The sequence below is a fragment of the Lepidochelys kempii genome, chromosome 3, assembly GCF_965140265.1.
Source record: "Lepidochelys kempii isolate rLepKem1 chromosome 3, rLepKem1.hap2, whole genome shotgun sequence".
In the NCBI taxonomy this organism is placed as follows: Eukaryota; Metazoa; Chordata; order Testudines; family Cheloniidae; genus Lepidochelys; species Lepidochelys kempii.
In genome coordinates, this window is record NC_133258.1 from 74,797,446 (window position 1) to 74,823,660 (window position 26,215).

General features: G+C 39.4%; 1 protein-coding gene across 8 annotated transcripts in view; it reads right to left on the reverse strand.

The window, feature by feature from the left end:
- FBXL4 (F-box and leucine rich repeat protein 4) overlaps positions 1 to 26,215 on the reverse strand; it is a 118,837-nt gene that overhangs the window by 64,940 nt on the left and 27,682 nt on the right. For all 8 annotated transcript variants that reach the window (XM_073336823.1, XM_073336827.1, XM_073336821.1 and 5 more), the window contains 2 exons: positions 18,343 to 18,688; positions 9,466 to 9,710 (listed from right to left, as the gene is read on the reverse strand). In XM_073336823.1, coding sequence (XP_073192924.1) covers positions 9,466 to 9,710; positions 18,343 to 18,688 — 591 coding nt within the window. The remainder of the gene's footprint in view (positions 1 to 9,465; positions 9,711 to 18,342; positions 18,689 to 26,215) is intronic.

Consider the following 26,215-nt stretch of genomic DNA (forward strand, 5'->3'; position numbering starts at 1 on the left):
TGGTAGGTGGAGTTGGCATGATAGCTTCATCTGGAGAAGAGGAAGAGTTATGTTCAGGTGACACTGCTTCGGGGGCAGTCTCTTCCTCTGGTTCATTGCCCATCTCCTCCGTGGCTACTGATGTTGTCAGCCCTGGGGATAAAGAAGGGGACTGGAGCTATACCATAGGCGGAGAGGAGGTTTGAGCATATTGGGCTTCGTATGCTGCCCAGGGGTCCCATGGTGGCCATTGCATTGGGAATGCCATACGAGTACCCATCCATGGGGGTCCATACCATGGATAGTAAGGTTGTGTCTGGTGGATTTTATGCCGCACTGTGCCTCCAGTAGGTTTTCGTTGAGGTGTGGGCGAGCCCTATGGTGAAAACACTCCCTCCTCTTGGTCCTCATCATCACTGTCACTAAACATTGATGGTGTCATAGCCGAAGTCGGTTGTGTGATAGGTGATCCCTCAGTGCCGAGGAGAGGTGATTCTGGCACCAACGCAACAGTGATGTCCCTCTGAGTCAGGAATTGTTGCAGTGCTGGTGAGTGCGGTACCGATATCTTAGTAGTAGACGCTGGGTGTCTAGGCATCTTCTTTCCCCTTTGTCAGAGCCGGTGGCCCCACTGCGGTGCCGTCTGTGGGTGCTGGGGGAGGCGATGCTGCTGAGGAAGGTGGTGGCGCCGAGACACGCGTTGACACCAGTGGCGGTTGTATGGCTGGCACCACCGCCAACATGGTCGTCAGTACTGTCGGTGCCAAGGAGGAGACATAGCATGTTTGTGGTCTCGACTCCTTGTTCCTATGAGCGGTGCGTCCAATGCTGGAGGTGCTGGGAAAGTTGTAGATATGACTCTCGGGACCATCAGCACCACTAGCAATGACCTCGCAGGGGACTATTTCTTTCTGTGAGGTTCCCTCTGCGGAGAGGTAGAGACTCGCTTCCTCTTTTCTTGAGAGGGTGGAGCTGTGCTCATGGTCGGTTCAGACCGAGTTGGAGAGTACTTAGGAGAAGGCTTCTGGGTGTCCTTCTCAGATCCAGGTTGGAGTGATTTCTCCATTAGGATCATTTTGAGGCGCAGATCCCGGTCGCGCCTGGCTCTCGCCTTCAAATTGTTGCAGTGGATGAACTTGGATGGTATGTGTGTGTCCATGAGGCATCTGATGCAGAGGGAGTGCCCAGAGTATGGCATAGCCTCCTTGAAAGAGCCACAACTTTTGAAGCCAGGGGAGCTTGACATGGCTAAAGTAAGCTTTGGTCCACTCAAGACCTTTTTTAATGGATTGTGCTCCACAGGGAGTCGTGAACTTGGAAACGAAGAAAAACAAAGATTTTTTTTTTCCAATTAACAAACAACTAACTAACTTATCCAAGGAAAAATATTTTTAACTGAGCAATTTTTATCTAATTATCTATTTTTCTATCTCTAGGGGAAGAAGCTGTCTCACTGCCCTGAGCTCTGTCTTCAGCCGAGGACAGTTGAGAAGAACTGAGGGGGTTGGGCCATGCGCACACTGAAGAGACTCAAATGGCACTGCGAGACAGCTGCTGCGCACGTGCGGCCTGACCAAGCACTGCTACTGAAAATCTCTGATCAATAGCACCAGGACGCACCATCACCTGAAGTGGAGCACCCACAGGGACAACACTCGAAGAAGTGGGGGATCCAGCACCCAAGGTTGTTGCGGCTCCATGGTTTCCCCCACCACCGTGTTGGCTGGGAGCTGCGGGGGGACCCCTCCCCCCACCTATGGCGGCTGGGCACTGCGGGATGGCCATATTTCCCGAAGAAAAAACTGGACATCCCCAGCTGCTCACCCGAGCGAGGGCTGTCGCCTGTCACTGGAGCCCTGTGGGGGCCCTCTCAGGAGGCTGTCATCAGTTGCTGGAACCCTGCCATGACCCTCACTGGCTGAGGGCTCCAGTCTCCCAGCCTGGGACTGAAGCAGAAAATGTCATGGATTCCATGACTTCTGTGATCTCCGTGACATAAATGTACCCTTACCAATGACTTCACCCATTTCAACTCCTCTCTTGGCTTCCAGAGTTTTAGAACGCTGTTTTGTACTAGGCATGGTAGAACCTTGGTACTCTTGTCATTTCTGTTCTGTTAATAAATTTTTCATTCACAGATTTGTAATTAAAATCCTGAATTTTCTAGAGTCAAAAAACTTTTGCATACCTTATATTCATGCAAATACTTCAGAGTGTCATTAAGGTTTTAAAACAGGATTAAGCTGAAAAAAGTTCACTGGATTGTTTTTTTCCTTAAAAAACAAAAACCCACTTGCACTCCACACAATTAAGGTAAATAATACACCATTTCCAAACTATTAATACCACCTCTAAAATAGCTAGCCTTAGATGTTTCTCTACCCTCTGAAACAAAAAGAAGTTGTCCCTAGAACTCAAGAACACAGATAGTTCTGTGTTCTGCTATGCTAGCTTTACAAGCAAGTAATTACAGGTACTACATCTGTCCCTATATCTGTCAGCAATTTTGTGGGCTTTTTTTCAGTGCATGAAACGTAAACATGGCAACATTAAGAACTGAAAGTATAACCAATTTAATGATTTTCATTCTATAAGACAAATTTAAAAAGTAAACAAAGAGCATAAAGGCCAATATGTAAATTGGATATTTCCATTGTTTCACTTAATACTCTATACGTTAAAGTAACCGATTTTCAAAATGTAATTTTTAGTTGATAACGTCCCTTTAATCCAGAGGGATTTTTCCTTTTTCACCTCAGTTCATTTGTACAGAGTCTTGATATATTTCACAGCATCACTTGATCCCTTGCCTTACTTTCCTGAACAGGTCATGTCCATCTACGCGGACATTCCAGTTGTGTGAATTAATCCACTACGTCTCTAACACCAACTGAATAATAATGTTATTTATGTTATAAGACTTCTCATAGTCTCTTCCTGCTGACACTCCATACTTGTCATTTTGGCATAGATACATCACAGATTATTCAAATACTCATCTCACTTTTTAATACCTGCTATGTCTCCTTTTTCCACTTCAGTTCCCCTCCCCCCTTTATTTCTACCCAAATTATAGGAGTTTAGTTATTTTCTGTAATACTCTGAAGTGAAACAGTTATGATATTCTTCTGTAACCCTAATGGACATTATCAATAAGTTAAATTACCATCAGCTTTGCCTCAGGATGTTCACGTGCCTGAAGCATTCTATCATCTCATGACAATAAAGTTTATTTTAGTCAGATTTCTTAAATTATTCCGTTTTTTCTAGACCCTTATATTTTAAAATAATGACTTCCAAGAATACTTACCTGTTTAACTGATCAAAGTATAAACAAAGAACGTTTCTTAAAAGTCATTTATATATGGTTATTTTAGAGGAATGCTGTCAATTTAAATTACATAGGATGAAATCCTGGCCCCACAGAAGTCAGTGTGAGTCAGGGTGGATAAAAAGCAATGATTAAAAAAAATCAAATCAGATTTTTTTTTATTTAATTTGATTTTTTTTGAGGGAAAAAAACCTATCTAAAGATAGTTTTAATTAAGCTACATTATAGCTCAAAATATCTCATCATGGAATAGGGATTATAAATTCTAATTTTATAGTATGAGACATATTCATGTAATGTTTAAGAAAAGTTTTGTAAATGAGTTCCAATAGTTCATGGATTAGGGACCCAATTTTATGGGGTTCCAGGGGCTTCTGTATAGATTATTTAAGTTAATCTTTCTATCTACCCAATAGGACTCAGTGCTCAGTGTAGAAGATACCATCAGAGATGCTTAGTTTTGCATTTCTCAAACTGATGATTTGTGTCTCCAGAGATAACATGCTTGTTAACAGCAAAAATGTTTTAAACTAAATAAATAATATATATAGAAATAACAGACCTCAACCCTATTTTGTCCCTCTGCAAATTTGTGTACAGAGTCAATCCCTTACCTTTCTCTAAAAGTGCAAAGTTTCAAAAAGTTCAATGAATAGAAGATTGTTGTAGGTGGAATAGACCTGGACAAGGAAAAGAAGTCTTCAGATAAATGTGAGAAGGGAGGGACAGGCAGTAGAAACAAAAGTGAAACTGTTTGAACAGCATATTCCAGAAGTCTTGAGGTCTTTCTGAGTGTAGCCTTCTTTGATTTGCGATCTATCATACCATTCTCTCACTAGAAGGGAAAACCTATAATGGCAGCAAGCTGTAAAAGAGACTCAGTTTGGGAATATTTTAATGAAGTTCCTCTACCTGTGGGTAAGACAGGCATGCATGCAAAATGCAAACAGTGCAACAAAGAAATGCAAGGCCTGGTTGCCTGAATGAAACATCATGAGAAGTGTTCCTTCTCAGGAGGAAAATGCATTGAAGATGATGAAAGGAACATGTCTGAACATGCAGGATCTTCAGGTTGGTAAACTTTTTTATTTCATATTTCTTTCTTAAGGACCGCCAGTCTTCCTTCTGGACTATTCTTGACTTCTCATGTTTGAGCAAAAAATATAGTTGTTACTCTATGGTTCTATCATTTTAGATGCAGTTGTGATAAAAAATAAATAGCTGAAATAGGCAGATCTTCCTTTTACAATTTTACTTTTAAAGTACTACTGAGTGTCAATGAATGCAATAAGTAATACTAAATGAGCAGTATGGTAATCATAACTAAATAACTGTATTGACTTATTTTGTTTGGGAGAAGCCATCCTCAACATACAGGATTCTGAAGACTATCCACTTTCAAGATCATCATCTTCTATAGTTTCAGAGTTATCTGCCAATGATAGTGTTTCAATTACATCATGTATGTCATATAGCCACAGTATATCAACTGTAGCAAAAAGAAAAAAAAAATCTCCATCATCCAGAAACAACCATAGATAAGTTTGTGATAAGAACCAGCAGATTACAAAAAGAGGTAATTGATGAAAAAATTTCCCGGTTTGTTTATGCAACAAACTCTCCTTTTTGTATGATTGAGAAGTTGAACCCACACTTCATTAACATGGTTCAGTCATTAAGACCAGGATACAGTTCACCCAACAGAGCAGATGTCGCAGGCAAACTGTTGGATAAAGTGTATGAAAGAGGAATTGAGCAGTGTGCAAAAGGTCTAGATGGTAAAATTATTAACCTGAGTCTTGATGCATGGAGCAATGTCCACAATGATCCTGTTGTATGTGCTTGTGGGACAATAGAAGAAGGGAATGTCTTCCTTACAGAAACAATTGAGACATCAGGAAATGCACACACAGCAGAACACTTACAAGTAGCAGCAGTAAAAGCTATAACAAAACTGTGAAAAAAAATTCAAATGTCTAATATGAAGCTTGGTCACAGACAATGCTGCAAATGTATCCAAGATGAGACAAAATTATTTAGAAGAGAGTTCCAAGCTAATAACATACAGTTGCAGTGCATCTCCTAGCCAAAGACTTCAGTGTTTCAGAAATAAGCCTAATGTTGTTGAAGTTGCAAAATACTTCCATAACAACAACTTTGCAGCAGCTGCTCTGAAAAAAGTGGGAGGAAACAAACTAAGTCTCCCACAAGACCTGCGATGTAACTCAGCAGTGAACTGTTTTGAGCACTCTATCAAGAACTGGCCTAATCTGATGACAGTTTGTGAACAAAATCCTGAAAAAATAGATGGCACTCTCACAGCCAAAGTTCTCAACATTGGGCTTAAGAGAAATGTTGAACACATACTGAGTATCCTGAAGCCTATTTCTGTAGCCTTGAACAAAACGCAGGGAAACAGCTCTTCTATTACTGATGCTGTTGAAATTTGGAAGGAACTGAGTGAGATCTTAAAAAGAGAAATATGTAATGACAGAGTTAAATTACAAGTATTAAAAAAACAAATGGGACAAGCACTATCTCCAGCTCATTTTCTTGCAAATATTCTCAATACTTGGTACCAGAGTCAGACCTTAACTGCCGAAGAAGAGGAGTTGACTATGACATGGACATCCAGCAATCATCCCTCCATAATCCTAACTATAATAAACTTCAGAGCTAAGGGTGAACCATTCAAGAAATAGGTTTGCTGATTATGTTTTAAAGAAAGTCGCACCAGTGAACTGGTGGAAGTCACTTTAGCATTTGGATTCAGAGAGTGTTGAAGTGATAATTTCACTTTTAACAGCAGCAGCTTCTTCTGTCGGTGTAGAAAGAATATTTTCTTCCTTTGAACTAATCATTCTAAATTGAGAAATCGTGTGGGACCTGCAAAAGCAGGAAAGCTTGTTTTTCTTTTCCAGATGATGAACAAACAGGAAAATGAAGGTGAAGACGACTGAGTTAGCTGTGGAAGCCAATATTTTACGTTTCTCATGTTGACCTAGATGACATGAAGTCGATTTAATTTTTTTTAAATATTTCATTTAACTATTTTAGTTAAAAGCAATTTTAACAAAAAACAAACCTGATTTTAAAAAAATTGAATGTTTAACTATATTAAAAAAATTATAGGCTTACTTTGTTAAAAAATTATATGTTTGGTGTTGAAGAAAAAAATCCAGAATACATAACGTAGTTGAATAAAACAATTTAAAATGTCTGTCTGGTGATGTTCTCCTCCTAATACAGCATAGCAAGAAAATCCTCCAAATATTAATGATTAACCTGTTGAACTGGAGATAGTTCACCTCCCAGTGATTTCATAAATATCTGCTTCAACTACCTTTGGTAAATAAAATAACCAATCATTCATTTTCTGATACAGCTGTAAAACTAATCTGAAAAGTTTTCAAAATAAATCACTTTAAAAATATATAGTGTGTACCTTCTAAAAATGAAACCTACATCTATCTCTGAGTTTTGAAGACTATGTAATAAGGTTAAAACAACCAACAAGAATGCACTTTTATGTAGAAATCCATGATTGAATCGAATCTTCCTGACTAGTGATTTAAATCAAATCCACCCTGATGGGAGTTTTGCCACTGGCTGAAATGAGGCCAGAATTTCACCCACACTTAGCAAAATATTTGATTTTTAAAATATATTTCACTTTAAGTTATCTGAGGTAGTATTAGTAAAATTGATAGAGAATGTAATTTGTTTACAATATGATTTTTAAACTGCATCAGAGGAAGGTCCAACATCCAGATAATGGAGGCACGTGAAGCTGTGTGTGGAATGTTAAAATTGCTTGATAGATTTCCTCTGTTCAGGAAGGTACATCTTTACCCAGGAAGTGGCCATATTACAAAAGGAATTCACACTAATGCCTATGAGAAATGAGAGCTCCTCTACCATCTATACTCCCTTAAAACACACTCAAATTCATTTAGCAATAACCAAATGGGAAGCAGACTTCCCTTTCTCTGTGCCAGAAAAAGACAGAAACCGGTCAATGCCCAGTGATGAAACAGAAAACTGTCTTTTTAAAATTATTTATAAAAACAGAAAGACATCTCTACAGAGCAAAAGACATAAAACAGAGAGCACTTCAAGATATGTGTCCTCACAGTAAAATCTTTCAAAAAACTGACCAAAACATATAAAAGATAGTACATTTTTACTCAAGAGTGAAAACTCTGCGTAAATGGTATATTTGAATAAAACCAATAATTTAGTTCACTAGTCCTGATTCTTAAGGGTCTGGTATAAATGCGTGACTAACAAGCCTCGGCCAAAAAAACCTCCCAAAAACCCAACTGGCAGCATGCACTTTTTCTGCATAACTCCTAAAAATACAGATCATTTAGCAATCGTCTGAGAGAACACTTTTTTCTTAAAATTGTTCTAAATAAATCTTGTTCACTTATGAACATAAATAGGCTATGCTTATTCAGATTATTCATTAATCAAGTTATGAATATTTAGTGTTTATTCTGGGAATGCTGACTAGAAATCACTGCAGCTATCACTTCCATAGACAAGTAAAAGGGCCAATCAGTAAATGAATCCTATCCTAGACCAATAATGCCATGTTGTTATTTTGCAGAGTTTGTAATCCTTTGAATTTGGGCAGTTATTCCACTACCAATAACACCAATGTCTAACTAATACAGTTAAATATCATGCATTAGATTTTCAGAGGTTAATCTGTACTGCACATGAAAAAAAATGAAAGTTGTACTGTTTATCTATATAAGCTTGAACTTGCACACACTTCTAGTTTTCAACAAGCTGAGTTAATAGAAATGACACTACTGAGAATCTATATGACAGCAGAAACCAAATGTATCTAACCGCACATCCGTCATTAGGAGATGCTTTGGTATATTAAATTATGTAATGTCTTGTTTCCTATAAATCTACATATAAGGAGACATGCATCTTGAATGATATTTAGAAAAAAAGAGGAAGTTTCAGTGTATTTTGTACTCCGAAAGGGAAAAGGGTTTGCAGTACTGCAAAAATGTATCAGAAATGAACATATGTGAGTGGAGAGAATATACAGAAAAAAAGTTACATTAGACTAAACATTTCTGTTTTATCAGTGAAGTTCAGCTTTCATCTGCTGGTTATCTTTTGTTTAAAGAAGTCATTTTCTGTTTACAGTGAAGTGCCCTGATAGATACTGTTTAAGGCAAATGAGCAAAAAGCAAAGAATTATACATGTTAGCAAGCCAGGAACATAGTGGTTGTACAGAAAAGTGTCCCTGCAATTTAGCTGTTTTTAATGAACTACTACCAGTACTACCAGTGAAAATATTTTAATTTACATTACACTCCAGTGATTACTTAGGGTCCCACTCCTGCAAGCTGCTCCACATGGGTTGACTCATTTGCCCACACGGAGACTCATTTACTTCAGTGAGACTCTTCATAGGCTCAGGGACTCACCCCCAATATGAAGCAGTTTGCTGGATCCTGGCCTAATGAATGATCTGAAAATATAATCCCATACATCACTTACTAGCTCTGTCCATGAGCTAGTCACTAGAGTTTAAACTAAATTTATCAATTCACTGAAAGCAGACCTTCAGTAATATATCTGAGTTTGTGCTTTAGTAATTTACAGGACCTCTTTTTGACAGTTCTCTTTCATACAGTACACAGTGAGAAATATAATCAGTTCAATATCACAGCAATTCCAAAATACTGACATTTAATGGCTTCATCTATATCAAGGACAATTTTGAATGTATTATTTGTGAAAGATTTTTTATAGCATAATTACAATAGGAGTCTCAATATTACAGAAGAAAGTTAACATGAGGTCTTATTAAGAGAAACTTTTTCTGTATGTACTATTTGGCATGCGCAGATGAGATATATTAAATATATCTAATCTATCACATTAAACTGGCTTCTATCGTTGTATACAATCTCTTATTGTTTTAGCTGGAAAATGTATTGAAGTGAATGTTTTCCTACATCCAAAAATCCTGCCCTTCATGGTAAAACACAAAGAAGCTGCATGCCTGCCTTCTCCTACAAGCATGAGGTCTAAAGACTTTTAAATATTTAGTAACAAAACTACTGAACAGCATCTCAGAAAACAGAGCCCGTTGTAATACCTCAGTATTTTGAGCACTGACCTGCTAAATCCAGAAACAGATATGGCTCCCCTGTTTCCTGTCCAAGATAAATTCAGCCACTGTACGAGAGTGCAGCGAGACAGTAGGTATTCCAGAGATGTGTCATTTATCCTTGCCCAGTAGGGTTGTAAACTGAGGTGAATGTATTGTAGAGGATCACAGCAATGCTGATATAGTAGCTTACAAGTCTGTGCTAGTCTACACAGGTCTGGTACTGTAAGGTGACTCAATATCAACTGAATGAGCTACATTAAAAACACAAAAAACAGATCACAGAATTCACAGTGTGAAGGGAAACTTGCCAAGCAGTAAGAAAATATACTGTAATTACAAAGTTAACATTTTTATTTAAAGTAGTGTCTCAAATAAACCATAGATTAACAATTAAATAAGAAATCACCACCTTATCAGTTAGATAACATTAAGCAACAGAGGAAAAGCAGTTCAGCATATAAAAGAAACAGAAGCTTTCTGACTATTAAGAAGCTTCTTACCCAAGCTAATTGAAACAGTTGTATAAATGTAAACCCTATGTTTACATAGCTTCCTTCACAGTCTGCTCTTTGAGTTGATCAGACACTGAGTTGACATCCTCTCTCTTCTTCCCTGCATTTGTTTTTCAACTAGTAGCACATTTGCAACAGACAACAATTAGACTCTGCTCCATAGGTGCTGGAACTAAGAGTGCTGCCGCACCCCTGGGGTTGAAGTGGTTCCCGTCATATACAGGGTTTACAGTTTGGTTCAATGGCTCTCAGCATCCCCACTATACAAATAGTTCCAGCACCCCTGCTCTGCTCCAATCTCCCCATTCTCTGATCTTCCGCGGATTTAGCCCTCTGTTCCCTGCTGTAAGATTCAACTATGCTTCAGCCTCAGCCCTACACCTCCCAGGCCCCATGGTTCTGGCTGAAGTCCAACTAAGTAAATGAGACCAGTGTACAACTCCCACTTTCTGACTCTTTTTTCCTAGACCTAGACTAATCATGTTCTTGCTTTGTGCTTGGGGTTCATCCCTTCCCTGTGCCAGATGTAACTCTGAACACAAGTTCTTTAGCTAGTACCAAAGCAAACAGCCATGACTCCAAAATACTCCCCAATCTGCCTCCCCAGCCCTACTACACACCTTATAATGCCCTATTTCAATTACTCTTGCTTTCCCTACCTTGTTCCGCTTGTAAACATGGCTAAATATAAATATGGATACTCATTTAAAAAGGGGGAGAGGGGGGAAGGAAAACTACCACACAAAAACTTTTGTTAGATTAAAGATTGATAGAAAATACATTCAATCATTACACTCACTAACAATTAAAGAAATCGCCAGTTAAGTCAACATTAACACACACAAACACATAAAGGCAAATGATTTAGAGACTGTCAAAATTTTTTCCAACAGAATACTTATTGACCTCTAAACACAGATTTGTTGAACGCGAAACATTTAGAAACAATGTGCCAGTTTTGACAAAAAGTTTGCTTAAAAACAAAAATTGAAATAAATGTTTTGCTCCATTTAACCTTTACCGAACATGTTTTTTATTTCAATTTTTTAAATTTTATATTTTATAAAATCAAATCAAAATAGGAATGAAACATTTCAATTTTGTAAAAACAAAATATTTCTATGAACACAAAATGAATTCCCCCCCACTAGATTTTCATTTAACAGGACATTTCAACACTTTTGTGTGTTCTGTTTCAGAATGGAAGAAATTTCTAAGTCACAAAATTCCCTGCAAAATGAAACATCTGGTTCCCACCCTGCTCTAGATTCAGTACTCAGATATAATAAACACAAACTCAATCTCAGCTTCACACATCCTTTAATTTCTAACATACAAACAATACAATTTGTGCACACATTCAATTCCTTACAACCACACAACTTTAACTGCAGTCTTAATGTTCTTCCATGTACAAACAACAGACTTCACTAGTACAGGTTTACAGGGAAACTCTTTAACTAGCTGAGGTTGGAGTTTAGGTTGTACATTTCAGTGAGACTGTGAAGAACTGAACATGCATTTTGTGGTCGGTTACATGTTGCAATAGAAAGGAAATATATTGCACAGCTGAGGAGTTAGTGCTTTTAGGTATTGTGATATATGAATGATAACTTCATGGGAGTCGAGGTAGCATGACATTAATATTGGCTTAACTAAAGTTCCTTGATTTCTGCATGGTTAAGAAATGCACTTAGAGCTACAGTTGCTTAACAAAGTTCTTTGTGTGCTTCTATTATACTTCTAAAACATATGCTTTCACTAAAATTATAGTAGTGCTTGTAACTCTCACCTATTCCATTTTTTATAATCCACCATAAATATATATTTTCTGAATAGTCACTACTCCTTCTGAGTTTTTTTCCACTGCAGTAAAATATCCACTGTTCATCTAAGATCTTTAGTGAGTTATAGTGCTCTCCTGTTGAACAGGCAAGCTGACCAACAAAGGGAATACAAGTCAGCAAAACCTACTTCCAGAATTATGCTGACATAATTTCTGATAAATTAACATTAATTTCAACTGTAATGAAAACTGGAGCTGGAGAACATCAAAGTTTGGCTAAATGGAAAAAAATACTTTGACTTCTGAGCACTACAAACAGCGGCAAGACTATGAAAAGCTCACCAGTGTCCCTTTAAACTAATTATTTTAAAAGTATTTCCTAAGTGACAGAACACTAACTCTATACCACCTGAGATGAAATCTCTTACTACATCAGTCTCTTAACCAGAAAAGTTAATCCCAACATTTTATTTTATTTACTAAAATTAGAGTATTTTGTAATATCTAAAATGAAAAAAAGGATAATGAAATGTCACTTAGGGTACATCTTCACTACCTGCCGATCGATCTATCGGGGATCGATTTATCACCTCTCAACTAGATGAGATAAATCGATCCCTGAATTGACGCCTGTACTCCACCTCGGCAGGAGGAGTAAGCAGAATCAACAGGGGAGCCGCCGCGCTCAACTCGCTGCCATGAGGATGGCCAGGTAAGTCGAACTAAGATACTTCGACTTCAGCTACACGAATAGCGTAGCTGAAGTTGCATATCTTAGTTCGAACCCCGCCCCCTCCCCTCGTGTAGCCCAGGCCTAAGATCATGACATTGAGATGTAAATACTTTTTGCTCACTTTTGATTAAACAAATAACAGGTCCTAAGCCTACAGGCTAACCACCATTAATCATTGCTAGTCTAGAGTCTGCTGTCTGTCAAAAACCTGCTCTGTGTGTGTGTGTACCCTAGCATAAAGTACAATTTTATACTATAATGAATATGTTATGTGCTATACTATTCTGTGTTCAGGACAACTCCCAGAATGCAGCTGAACTGAATATCTGCTTTTGAAAACTAATCTCATGACATGTGGAGTTTCCTTCAAACTGTTTTACTATGCATTGATGAAGAATTATGCCAGCTGCCATCTTTGTTACAAAAAAAAAAAAACAACAGAGGGTATTTAAAACCGATATATGATTTCAACAGAAAGGAAACGGAATACAAAAAGATAGTTGTTTTCTTAGGATAAGACACAAAAAAAATTATAAAAAATCGGATATATACTTTTTCTCTTTTCCAAAATGAAAAAGTACACATTACCCTGCTTTTAAAGAGGATAACTCATTAGATCAATATATGCCAAACAACAGCATGAACATTCATATATTGAACCTGCATTCAAAGCACCAGTTTGGAAGTCTCCACTCACAGCTCTAAAGAATTATCAGTGAACAAACTCAAAAAGAAAAAAAGGAAAAGGTTACTCTTTATACACAGTAAAGATAATCATCTATCCTACATCTCCATTTTGTCATCATATCCCATGTTCTCACATTGCAGCAACTCAGTTGTTTGCGATGAGCTCAAGATGTATATACAAGATTACAGAAATACAGTATATAACATTTCCCTTCCTCCATTAAGGCACACGTTGTTTATAAAGTTATGAACTGATGGATTCTCACCAACTCCAGGGAGTTCATCAGACAATCACTAACATGACTCGGCCCTCTGGCTAAGTCTCAAATTCTGCAGTTACAAATGTCACCGGGGCTGGTAAGCCAGAATGATGTGACCACCCCAGAAAGGACGAGGGGGAAAAGGACAGCAGAGAGAATGTAAGAATACTTATAAACTAAAAACCTGATACACGCCTTTTATCATCATCTACACCCAGTCTTTAGTCCCATTTCCCAATAACTTCTCTTACCTCTCAGGCAAGTCCAGTTTCCTAAGAAGGCATGCCTCAACTCTAGCCAAACTCAGTACCTTTTCCCCAAGATTATAGTCTCTCCTCCTACCTCTTTCTGGAGCTGTTTTTCCCGTGGCACTCCTTCAGCCTCCCAGTCTCCTTGGGTGTTGACTCTGCTCTCTCCCCCGTGGAATGAGCTAGGTCTGGGCTTATATAAAACCCTAGGCCCCTCTCACTGACTGCCAGCATCCTCTGGGAGGACTGGTTAATTGGAGTCAACTAGCTGGATTTTTCTTTTTTCCCCCCACCTGAGAGTTCACTTCCACATTTTGGTGTCAGAGGTAGGACTGCTTCCCCAGGAAATTGTGGACCTGCCAGAAAGGTAAGGGAACTTATGGGGAAATGGGACTAAAACTTTGGGTGCAGATCATGATAAACTACCAATACGCCCCTTTATATGTATCCCTACATTATTTTTTGTACCCTTTCCCCACCACCACCCTTTTGGTGGTGGTCAGGTCATCCTGGCTCATCAGACTTGGTAACATTTGGGGCTGTGTTTGGGGCTTAGCTGGTGGGCCAAGTCACATTAGTGTTTGTCTTCTGAACTCCCTGGAGCTGATGAAAATCTACTGGTTCATACAGGTAAGAACCAATTTCCCATTAGACTGTTTAGCTCTTCAATGCCTGGAATATATCTTTAACAATACTGTAACCACTAAATGTACTGTAAAAGCGGCAGAGTCCTGTAGCACCTTATAGACTAGCAGACGTATTGGAGCATAAGCTTTCGTGGGTGAATACCCACTTCTCAGATACAAAGTGGGTATTCACCCACGAAAGCTTATGCTCCAATACATCTGTTAGTCCATAAGGTGCTACAGGACTCTTTGCCACTTTTACAGATCCAGACTAACACGACTAACCCTCTGATACTTAAATGTACTGTGTTTATCTACAGTAAATTTATTCAGCAATAGCATTTTAATTTGAGCAAAAGCAAATTACAACTTCGCTTAACCAATAATTTCCTTTCCAAGACTGAGTCAAGTTTGCACAGACTCTGGATTCTACATTAGCTCCTTATTCAGAACAAAGTTCCCCTGGGTGAGAGTCTATGTTGCCAGAAAGAAATTATCAGGTAAATGGCATTATAATTTTCCATCTCCATGACCAGGTCTGCTACAGCAGTACGTCAGCAAGCACCTAAGCTATGAAAAAGGGAGCACAGACAAGCTATCAGGAAAAAAGTGTGTACCAGAAGCACTGATGAAAAAAAGACAGGAAGGGGTGACAGTATACTCCAGCTCTCTATCCTTATAGCAAATGGCTCCTTAAGAGGGAATATACAGCCCTAAGTACCATGTGACTAAAGGTTTTATCAGCAAATGCACATATATTCAATGCAAAGTAAATGTGTGGAGAGAGTGTCAATTGACTGCTTTGCAAAATTTGTCCACTGATGTTTTTCTTTACTCAAGTTGCCAAAGCCACTCAGGTGGAGCAGGCTTTCATTTTTACTGAGGAAGCAACTTCCATCACCTATGTGCCTCAGGATGCAGGCTTTGACCAACGTGGAAAAGACATACTGCAAAATTTCAGTATCTTTTCTAGAGTTAAAGAATGGAGTACACAAAGGGTGGGGGGAGAGGGGGGAGAGAGACACTGTTCTAAAAGGATCTTCCTGTCAGAGACAGGAATCAAATAATCTAGAGCCTTGAAAGGAAAAAGCCAGGGCCCAGTGGATTCTCTTATGACCCATGGACTTCCTGGTGCCAAATGGCAGAGAGAAAGCATAGAGTTTTAAAGGGATCCCTTGGGTTGGATATCTGCATAATAGTTGACCAAAGGGTGGCCAATGAGGTTTCTACGGAGAGCCAATAGCCCACTGGTGGTCATAATCATTGCGAAATGTGTGTCTGGATAATATTTAAAGAGTTATGTATTTATACTAAAAATTATGTTCTCAAGGTGTTGGAGTTAAGGCAGACCACCAGGAGGTGAAATAGCTTGGAAATGTTATTTTCAGGCAGGAGGTAACAGATACCTATTTCCCTGTCTGGTCATGTGTGTATTATATGTCTCACAATATAGGTCTATCTGCATATTAAGTCAGAACTGAGAGATTGCAAAATCTGAAAGAGAGGAAGTGATCTGAGGTGAAACCGGTAAGCTGGGGTGTTCTGTTTGTTTGGTAGCAGCAAATCTGTGAACCCAGCAAGTGTTCGATGGATGAGGGGCTGGACACACACAAACATAAAAGTCCTTGATATGATGTGATCTGAGGTGAAACCGGTAAGCTGGGGCGTTCTGTTTGTTTGGTAGCAGCAAATCTGTGAACCCTGCAAGTGTTCGATGGATGAGGGGCTGGACACACACAAACATAAAAGTCCTTGATACCTGAGAGACCATATAAATGCATTCATGAAACCCAACATTTAAAAAAAAAAAATGGGTAAAAAACAGGTAAAAGCAGTACACTGAAAGGAGAGAAAAATGGAGACACACAAATAGGAGACAGGAGTTCGTAGGCACAACAGAAACATTTCTTTGCTGATACCTTTAAGGACCTAGATAAGAATGTGACCACCAAAAGAAGCCTTTTGTTAATCCAACAGACTAGTATACTGCAAATCAGTTTGCTCATCCTTTCTAAAACAGACCTATTTTTAAACACATTTTTCCTAGTTTAAGAAGTATTTTCTTTAAATGACGAAAAAAATAATGAACACAGTAATACATGACAAGATTTTCCAAGGCAGTCTGTGTCCCAGAGTACACTCAAAACAATAAAATATTTTGCCTGGGTTTTGTGCATTTGAGATATTAGGAGTAACAAAATGTTTATATAAAACTAAACTATTCTGTATGTATTGTGACAGCCTGAAAATGTTTTAGGCCGGAATACAGCTATTTCCCCATTAATTCAGACTGAATCCTGAGCTGATTAGAATAAGGAAACAGTGAGGAATAGGGCCCAGAGTTTGAATATCACACAATTATTATGAAGAATCCGCTTTAAACTGAATGTTGTATTTTAATACTAAAAACTTTAAATGAAAAGAAAAACTACAGAAACCAAAGTGAGCTGAAAGGAAAACTATTTTCTTTTAAAAGTTCAACCCTTTTGGCCCCTCCTCCTTGCTCCCCTTCCCACAATCTCCACTACTTTCCTCTTACATCCTCTCTTATCTCCTTCGTCCCCACTCATTCCCTTCAGCCAGGTTCTTCCCAGAATAGCTATAATGCACTGGTGCCCAGCTTGGCCCTTTAGATTCTATAGATTGGCCCTCAGGGGTGACTGTGTTAAGAAAAAAAACTTTGCAATTGATTCTGAGTTGAAAATTTGTTCTCTGAGCCATGCCCTGCAATTTTAAAATGGAAAGTGATTGAACCAGCTCCAAACTTGGGGAGGTGGTGGAAGAGAACACCACCTCCCAGCATTTCCCCTTTAACACCAAGAGCAGCTCTGATTCCAGCTAGAAGCACTCTCAGTAGCTGCTGTTGCATTGCAGGGGAAGGAGAATGTAATTGCCTGTTTTATTGCCTTCTTCCTTGCTAGGGTCCGGGAAGCTCAAGGAGAGCTTGCCTGAGTCCCGGGGAATGCCTAGCAAAGGATGGCTCCTCCTCCCCCCCAAACCAGCCAGCACATCCAAAGCGAGGTGAGAAAAAGGAAAAGCTGGAAACCAGTACCAGTTATGGTTCCCCAATTCTCTCCCTTACTACAGATAAGGGAAGCCTACAGACAGCTATAATCTGAGTAGAAGGCTATAGTCCCCAACACAGTGTACAAACAGTTGAGCATAGTGTATTCCAGCCACTCCCCACGGCCAATATACCCTCTGCATTGGGGACTACAGGGAGGAAGGGAGAGGAGCTGTCTTTGCTGGCCCTAAAGCTATTGGTGACTCCCCCATGCTGAGTGTACTCTTCCCATAGAACTTACAGGTGGTTCCTGCGTCTTCCGTGTTGCAGAGGAGGGGATCTGCAAATGCACTAGAACAGGACAGACTGATTGTGACCTCTTGACTTTTTCAAAATAGTATGCAAAAGGTTGGAGATCGTGGCTTTAGTGTATTTTGTGTTGTGTTTCAACACTGAATTGGGTGGAAGATGCCGAGATTTTCCCCAATACAAACAAATACAAATATGTTGTGTAGTAATTATTTTAGGGACAAGAGTCCTGATGCCCGATGTAGACAGTGACAATGGGAAAGATGGAGGGTTTAAACTATTTTTAAAATGATTTCTATTTCAGTAGTTTGATTTTTAGTATTTTCCCTTCTCTTTCATGTAAAGTTTGGAATTTTTCAAATTAAAGGAATGAAAAGCCACAGCAGTGTGCATGTTACTGGGAAACAGATGAAAAATTCTGAGTTCAAGAGGCAGAACTGAGGGTTTGTAATAGCTAAGTTCAAATGTACATGCTCACAGTCTGGTTACCTGAACATTGACTGGCTAATAACCACCAAAAGTATACGGAGTCACTTATTATATGACTATTGAGAAATAACTATACAATGATTATGTAAGTCACACACCCACAACCAGAATGCAAGGAACTGCATAATCAGTGAGGAAAACAAAATAGCTTTGGATCAGTAACTATACAGCATTTCTGCCCTCTGGTTGAGACAATTCCATTTTAGTATAATAAGCATTTTTTCCTTACCTCATAAGGCAGTTTATCAAAATATCCATTAGTTGTCCATTCCCTGAGGGCTGCAACGCTGAACTGTTTATTAAGACTATCCATTTCACAGTCATTCTTTTCTTCATCATCATCTTCATCCAAATCATTCATATCTATCATCAAAGTCTTAAGTGAAAGTACAGGTCTCTCTTTCACACCATGTAGTACTACTGCATCTAATTCAGTGTAATAGTCCTGAAGGGAACTATTTACTTCCAATCGAATTAGATTTGTGGGAAAGTCAATCTGTTTAATACAAGGTGTGAACTGGCGAGCCTGAGGAGAATTCACCTTGGTAGGTGCTTCTGACCAAAGGATTTCCCACCTACAAAAGAAAAATTGCACATATAGTACAGTGATTAATACAAAAAGATGTGTTACTAATGTAAGTTCTGAACTTACGCACAATGTGCTACTCTGGCAAAAGTACATGTATTTAGTAAGTTAGGAACTTGGCTGAGAGGCCAGTTAAGGTTGCTTTATTTCCCCAGACTTCCATAAATATCTGAAAAAGAAAAAAATTAACAGGCTCATCACATATTAAGATTTTACTGTACATCCTTTGCACTACTGACTGATAGGATGTGTGCTCATGAACAAACAAATGTGTTCTTTTACTAACACAAACATACAAATCCTTGTAACATATCACAATTTATGCAAGTGTGGTAAAAAGGAGAATAACCTTGTATGGTAAACTTCATATATTAGTACATATCTACTAAATATAGAACAGAGGGTCACATGAAGAACCATACAAATACATAGCCAAAACTTCTTCCTAATTCCCCTCCCCACAAGCACATTTTTAACAAAAAACTATATATTAAAGATTATAGCATAAAGTCATTAAAATAGGAGTAGTTAATAATCCAGATAATGACAATTTTTAAAGTGCCTAAGTTCTAGTTTGTTGACTTTTTAGCAGATAAAGCAAGAATTTCTCTTCGAAGTCATTCATTGTGAAATGCCTCTTTAGTAGGGAACAAATTCATGGTCCATTTTGATCAATTTCATTGCATAGACGTTTTTTAAAAGGTAAATTTCATGATTTCACATACTGAAATCAGAAATTTCATGGTGGTGTAATTGCAGGGGTCTGGACCCCAAAAGGAGCTGTGGGGGGATCGCAAAGTTATTTTATGGGAGTTGCGGTATTGCCACCCTTACTTTTGCGTTGCTGCTGACGGTGGTGCTGCCTTCAGAGCTGGGCAGCCAGAGAGTGGCAGCTGCTGGCCAGGCACCCAGCTCTGAAGGCAGCACCCCACCAGCAGCTGCGCAGAAGGGTGGAAATACTACACCATGCCACCCTTAGTTCTGTGCTGCTGCCTTCAGAGCTGGGTCCTCGGCCAGCAGCCGCCACTCTCCAGCCACCCAGCTCTGAAGGCAGCAACCCGCTTCTGGGTCAGGATCCCCAGTTTGAGAAACACTGGACTCCTCCCTCCCATGAAATCTTTATAGTATAGGGTAAAACCACCCAAAAGATCAGATTTCATGGTCCATGACACATTTTTCACATCCATGAATTTGGCAGAGCCCTACTCATTACTTCAATGTTACGTATAAGAATTTAAAAACACAAACTTCAGGTCATCTTTGATCATTTGTAAATTTCTTGATGTTTTTCTTTTTGTAACAAGCATTTTTTGAACATTTTTATCTTCCCCTGCTAGTACATGGGCCCAATGGCAGGAGTACCAGGAGATGCATGAATTCCCATTCATACATCCGCTCTGATGCACCTCCTTCAGTGAATGGCAGTGTCACCAGCAGCAAACCACACATGGAGTAGTCTAGAGAAAGAAGAGAAGCCCTATTCCCACCAAGCCTGCAGTGCTCCCCAGCCTTGTAGACAGGCCTGGGAATGGAGAGAGGTCTGCTCTGTAAATGTATTCTGCATACTCCAAGTCATAGGGAGGGGTTTGACAGGTGCTCCAGTCACAGCTGCTACTTCACACCGCTCCCACTCCTTCTGCTTCCTTGAACAGGTAGATTGATGACAGGGAAACCTACAACAGCTACTGCTGCTGTTTCCTGTGGCATTGTATCTGCAGCATTCTCAGCACCCTACATATAAATCCAGTTAACTTTCACCAATTGTAGATCCCTCCCACCTTTGACTATCCTTGTCCTGGCTTCAAAGATCTCACCTCAGCTTTGTCACACTGGTCTCAGATACCTGACACTGACTCTACAGTAATTGGGCTCCCTTTCTGATAGAAGCTATCAGCACTCTGAATCTGTAACAAGTGTATGCTGATGATAACTACTTCTGAATATTTAGACAAATCAAAATATTGTTTACTCATACCAATACTGGACAATTAACTTGTCCTGCTAAACAGAAAATAAAATGTAAGCAACGTTTCCACTAAAAAAGTTACTCAGTGCAAATAAGGCCTGGAAATTTCACTTGACAAAATTAAAATCCAGAATAGGAACATGTATCCATGCTTACTGGAAAATTTCCTTCCTTCAATAATAAGGTCAACAGATCAGTTACACTGGGTACTTCGACCTGCTTTCAGCTTGGCGGCAGAACCAGACCTGGCAGTCACTGGCAGTGGGGGAATGCCCCACCTCCTGACGTTCCCCTGACATTACTACTCCAGCCAGGTTAATTCATATCTACTTTTCAAAATTACAGATTGTGTTAAATATACAATTTCTCCTACTGCAGAGCATGATAAATTCTACCTAATGACAACAAATCCAAATCCTTGGATGTTAATTTCCATCTCTATTCTGAATGATCCATTTGTCTTCAAAGTGGGCTGTGTCTACAGATTTTATTACTCAAAGGGAAATTTTCAGCTAAACATGGATAAATTCTTCTATTCTCCTTCACGCTAAGGTCCACAGAGTTGTCACAACAGGATTTTCAGAGAAGTGTGCCTCCAGGATGGAAAGCAGCAGCATCCTTTAAATATGGATATCTAAAACATGGTAGATTATTGTGATTGAATGCATCCTTGTATTCACACCCTACACACCACTGCAATAATCTTTGTACAAAATATCCATTGTAATGTACCATTTGAAAACTAATAACTTGCTGGTCAATAATATCATGGTGAAAAATATGTAGCAACATTCTGTGTTAAGTTATAAAATCCCCCTGTATGATGTTACTAACTCATGTTCAAAAATCACACAGCCCCGCACCAGGAAAAGTCCTAAACACGGAAATGCGTGCATCTCAATTTATATAAAAGTTGTAAACAGGGTCCTAAGACAGAAGACAAGGAAAATCTGTGTTTCAGCAAACAGAGAGGAGAAGAAACAGCATGCACACTCTCTTTCACCACCAGACACCATGTTGCCTTCTTAACTGTTCAAATGAACTATAACTAGGAAAGTTAAATGCATTTCCCAGGGTGACTGAACTACAACAGTGAGGGGCAAAAACACCCCAAGTTCTCTCCCCTTCTCCATCTCTCTTTTTCACCTAAAACAACAAAAGAAACAGTGTTTGGATTTTGCTAGCAGATTCTGGCCTGAGAATTTGGTCAAAAATGTTTCTGGGAAGATGTGGTAAGAACTTCACCTTGAAGTCTAGCTTGTTAAATTTAAAAAGTGTTTTATTTTTATTTCTCTTGTAACCACTTCTGACTTTAATGCATTATACCTGTACTCACTTTAAATATCTCTTTGTAGTTAAATAAATGTATTTTATTCATTAATAAAAACTAGGGCTGTCAAGCGATTAAAAAAATGAATTGTGATTAATTGCACTGTTAATAATAGAATACTATTTAAATATTTGTGAATGTTTTCTACATTTTCAAATATATTATTTCAATTACAACAGAAAATAAAGTGTACAGTGCTCACGTTATATTTGCTTTTCATTACAAGTATTTGCACTGTAAAAAACAAAATAAATAGTATTTTTCAATTCACCTAATACAAGTACTGTAGTGCAATCTCTTTATCATGAGAGTTGAACTTACAAATGTAGAATTATGTACAAAAAACCTGCATTCAAAAATAAAACAATGTAAAATTTTAGAGCCTGAAAGTCCACTCAGACCTACTTCTTGTTCAGCCACTCACTCAAATAAGTTTGTTTACATTTGCAGGAGATAATGCTGCCTGCTTCTTGTTTACAATGCAACCTGAACGTGAGAACAGGCGTTTGCATGGCACTGTTGTAGCCAGCATCGGAAGATATTCATGTGCCCGATGCGCTAAAGATTCATATGTCCCTTCATGCTTCAACCACAATTCCAGGGGACATGAGTCCATACTGATGACGGGTTCTGCTTAATAACAATCCAAATCAGTGTGCACTGACGCATGTTCATTTTTATCATCTGAGTCAGATACCACCAGCAGAACACTGATTTTCTTTTTTGGTGGTTCGGGTTCTGTAGTTTCCGCATCAGAGTGTTGCTCATTTAAGACTTCTGAAAGCATGCTCCACTCCTCATACCTCTCAGATTTTGGAAGGCACCTCAGATGCTTAAACCTTGGGTCGAGTGCTGTAGCTATCTTTAGCAATCTCACATTGGTACCTTCTTTGCGTTTTGTGAAATCTGCAGTGAAAGTGTTCTTAAAATGAACAACATGTCATCATTTATTCTAGCTACCACTTGCAAAGAGGTATTTTCTCCTGTTGTACTTCATGGACTGCTTCAATTTCCCATATGACCTGGATTCCTGTCTATAGTATCTGGCAGATGTTAGGATTATGAATTTAATTTTTTTGCCTCAGCTCTCCATAGTTTCCCACTGTATCACTAAGATAGCTAGGAACTGATTTGTCTGAGCTTCTGATCCAAAGGACCAAACCTCATATACTTGTATGAAACAAATTTGAATCCCACTCTTTCCCTCACAGGAGAAGTTCTTAGGCCATATAATTTTTAAGTTGAGAAGCACAATATTTGCATTACTGTCCACCCATGTCAGCATTGTTTGTGAAAGCATGCAGAGGCACTTAGGGTGTCAGACGACAATTCATATATTTATTTTTGTTGGCCTGATGCCATCTGAGGGTTTTTATGCCCAAAGGAGGCGGCTGACATGATGCCTGACTGTGAAAAGCCTATATAGTGAGGAGCCCACTGTTTTCAGATAAAATCTTCCCTCATTAGAAGGGCCAAGTCCCTGAACACCAGGGAAAATAGTCACATTTCTCTTCGGTAGTGATACCAGGTTAGATTTTGACTGGTGCATACTGAGAAGCCTTATGGCCTTATGAAATGGAGCCCAAGACAGAAAGAAATAATGGGCTAAGAGGTCCTTTACTGCCTAGCAGTTTTTCAGCACCTGGGCTGCCCTCCCTCTTATCACTCCATAGCCATGTGCTCGGGGCAGGAGGTGGAATAGTGGCAAGGCATGGCAACCTACAACTGAGGCTGGGAACAATTCAGTTCTTCTCCAGTCCTGCCTGCCTGCCTCCTTTCCTGCTTGGGGGAAGGGCAGTTTCGAGTCCTACTGGAATGCTCCAGAAACTGTTCTGGCACTTCTTTGGAAGCCAGAATGGCCTCTTACTGCATTTCCAGCACTTCTCGAGCACAGCACTCACTTACCAGGGAGGGGGTCAAGGTGTCCTTGCCCAGCCTAGATTGCAACTTGCCCAGCACAATTGACCTCTCCAATATTGCTTGGGACCTTTCCTACTTAGGGAGGACGGACCCTGTCCTGGCTTGGCTGTGAGAGAAACTGCACTCTACCCACATTGTCACAGAGTTCTCCTAATGAGACAGCAGATAAGGGGGTGAAGCAGGAGACTCACACCCTTCCTTTTGCCTCTGGCATCCTCAGTCTAGCTCTCTCCCTGAAACCTCTAGGAATACCAGTTGCGGCAAACACCTCAGAAGGGGAAGCAGAGATGAGAGGGCAGTCTCCCCCAAAATCAAATACAGCCCTGGGACACCGCTGAGAATTAAAGACACATTATTGAGGCAAACTGCTAATCTAACAATTTGAAAAAATATTTGGAATTTCCCTCAGGAAAGCTCTGCATCTGGGAGGCCTGGCTGAGTTGCCAGCCACAGGGGAGGCAGGGAAAAAAAAAAGGAGGGAACATTAGGAGACATGGCATGCCCCTGCTGTCAGTGACCTAGAGGTCTGATTCTGCTCACAAGCTACAAATGGATCTGAAGAAATGCATAACAAACTAAGTTACTAAATGAGAAATAATTGCATAGCAGCCACCAAATATACTGTGAAGTAGTAACACTTTCCTTGTTACACACTGTTAGACTGATTGGGAAATAGCATGAGCTCCAAGAGCAGTAACTGAAGTGGGATGTCACCATACTAGTGCATGGAAAGTGAAATTGTCAACCACAAAACAATCGAAAAATGGAGGATTTTTTACCCTTTCAGATTTAGTAATCAAAGTTGCTACTGGAACAGGAGTTAAGTTAAAAAACTTCAGACAGAAAAGTGATTTCTGAGATGACAGCTCCCCTTTAAGTACAAAGACAATGTTCCAGTCTGACAGCAACAAAATGCAAACAACCGGAAAGTTTTAAGAGACTGATTCAAATGGAGAAACTAGTGACATCTCTAGAGCACAGTTACTGGGAGGGGAGAAAAAAGGTAAACTTATTTTCCTCAGTTACAAATGTTTCTCCCAGTTTCCTTCAATTGAACAGGGAGGCAATAAAGGAGATCCTTATTGTGTGAAATTTTTTTGTTTGGTTTTGGTGAGGAGAAGGTAGGTAGAGAGGCCCAAGTTGCCCTACTGGTACATTTGAATTATTACAGCCATTTTGAGAATGTAGACAGAGCGCTGATTAAGGAGATAAAGGCAGAGTCTCGCACTGAGCTCTGCTTGGGTGGACCTCTGTCTTTGGGGAGCCCCACCTGGGGATGAGTAGATCTCAGTGTAGGATAAGCACTCTGAAGACTAAGAACTAAGAGAGTATAAAAATAATTTTAAAAACCCATAACTGTCCAACCAAGAAAGCAGAGGGAAAATCCTCCATTATTTAATAATAAATGAACTGAAAAGTTTTGCTACAATGTTTTCTCATTCTCCAGACCTCTTAATAAACAAATGAAGACTGTACCAGTTCCCAGAAAACCAAAAAAAAAGGAAAAACTAGGTATTAAATAAGCACATGGTGAGTTCTGATAAAGTAGTGGGTATCTACTAGGAAAAGACACAGATAAGATACCTAATTTCACCTAAATAGTGCATGCTGCTCTGTCACACTAATACTGATGGAGAGTAGCGAGCAGCAAGAAATATCAACAACAGTCTTTAGCGGAAAATAGCTCACCCACAGAGGATGAAAAATGTTTAAACTTTTTATATTTTAAGGGACTTCTAATGTAGAACACCTGATCTGATCCAGGAGGAGAAAAAATTCTTCAATTTTCCTCCTTAGCCAGCAGGGCTTCACTGTCCAAGAAGAAACTGCCCAACCTTCTGACAAGTGTTTAGGAAGTATTTTCTGATCTAGTAGAGCAGAAGAGATACAGGATTCTGGAATTGCTGGAAGTTGCAGTTATGATAAAAGGACTTGAAATTTGCTCGAGTTCCAGGCTGAGGAATGGTTAGGTATGATCATGTTCAAATCTGAAGAGCTGTTTAGTGCCTTTTCAAGTGACTCCCTGAAAAGCTTGTCCCCATCAAAGGGAGCTTGAAGCTGTCAAGGTTCCTCCCCCACTCTGAACTCTAGGGTACAGATGTGGGGACCTGCATGAAAAACCTCCTAAGCTTATCTTTACCAGCTTAGGTCAAAACTTCCCCAAGGTACAAAATATTACCCCCGTTATCCTTGGAATGGCCGCTACCACCACCAAACTAATACTGGTTACTGGGGAAGAGCTGTTTGGACGCGTCCTTCCCCCCAAAATACTTCCCAAAACCTTGCACCCCACTTCCTGG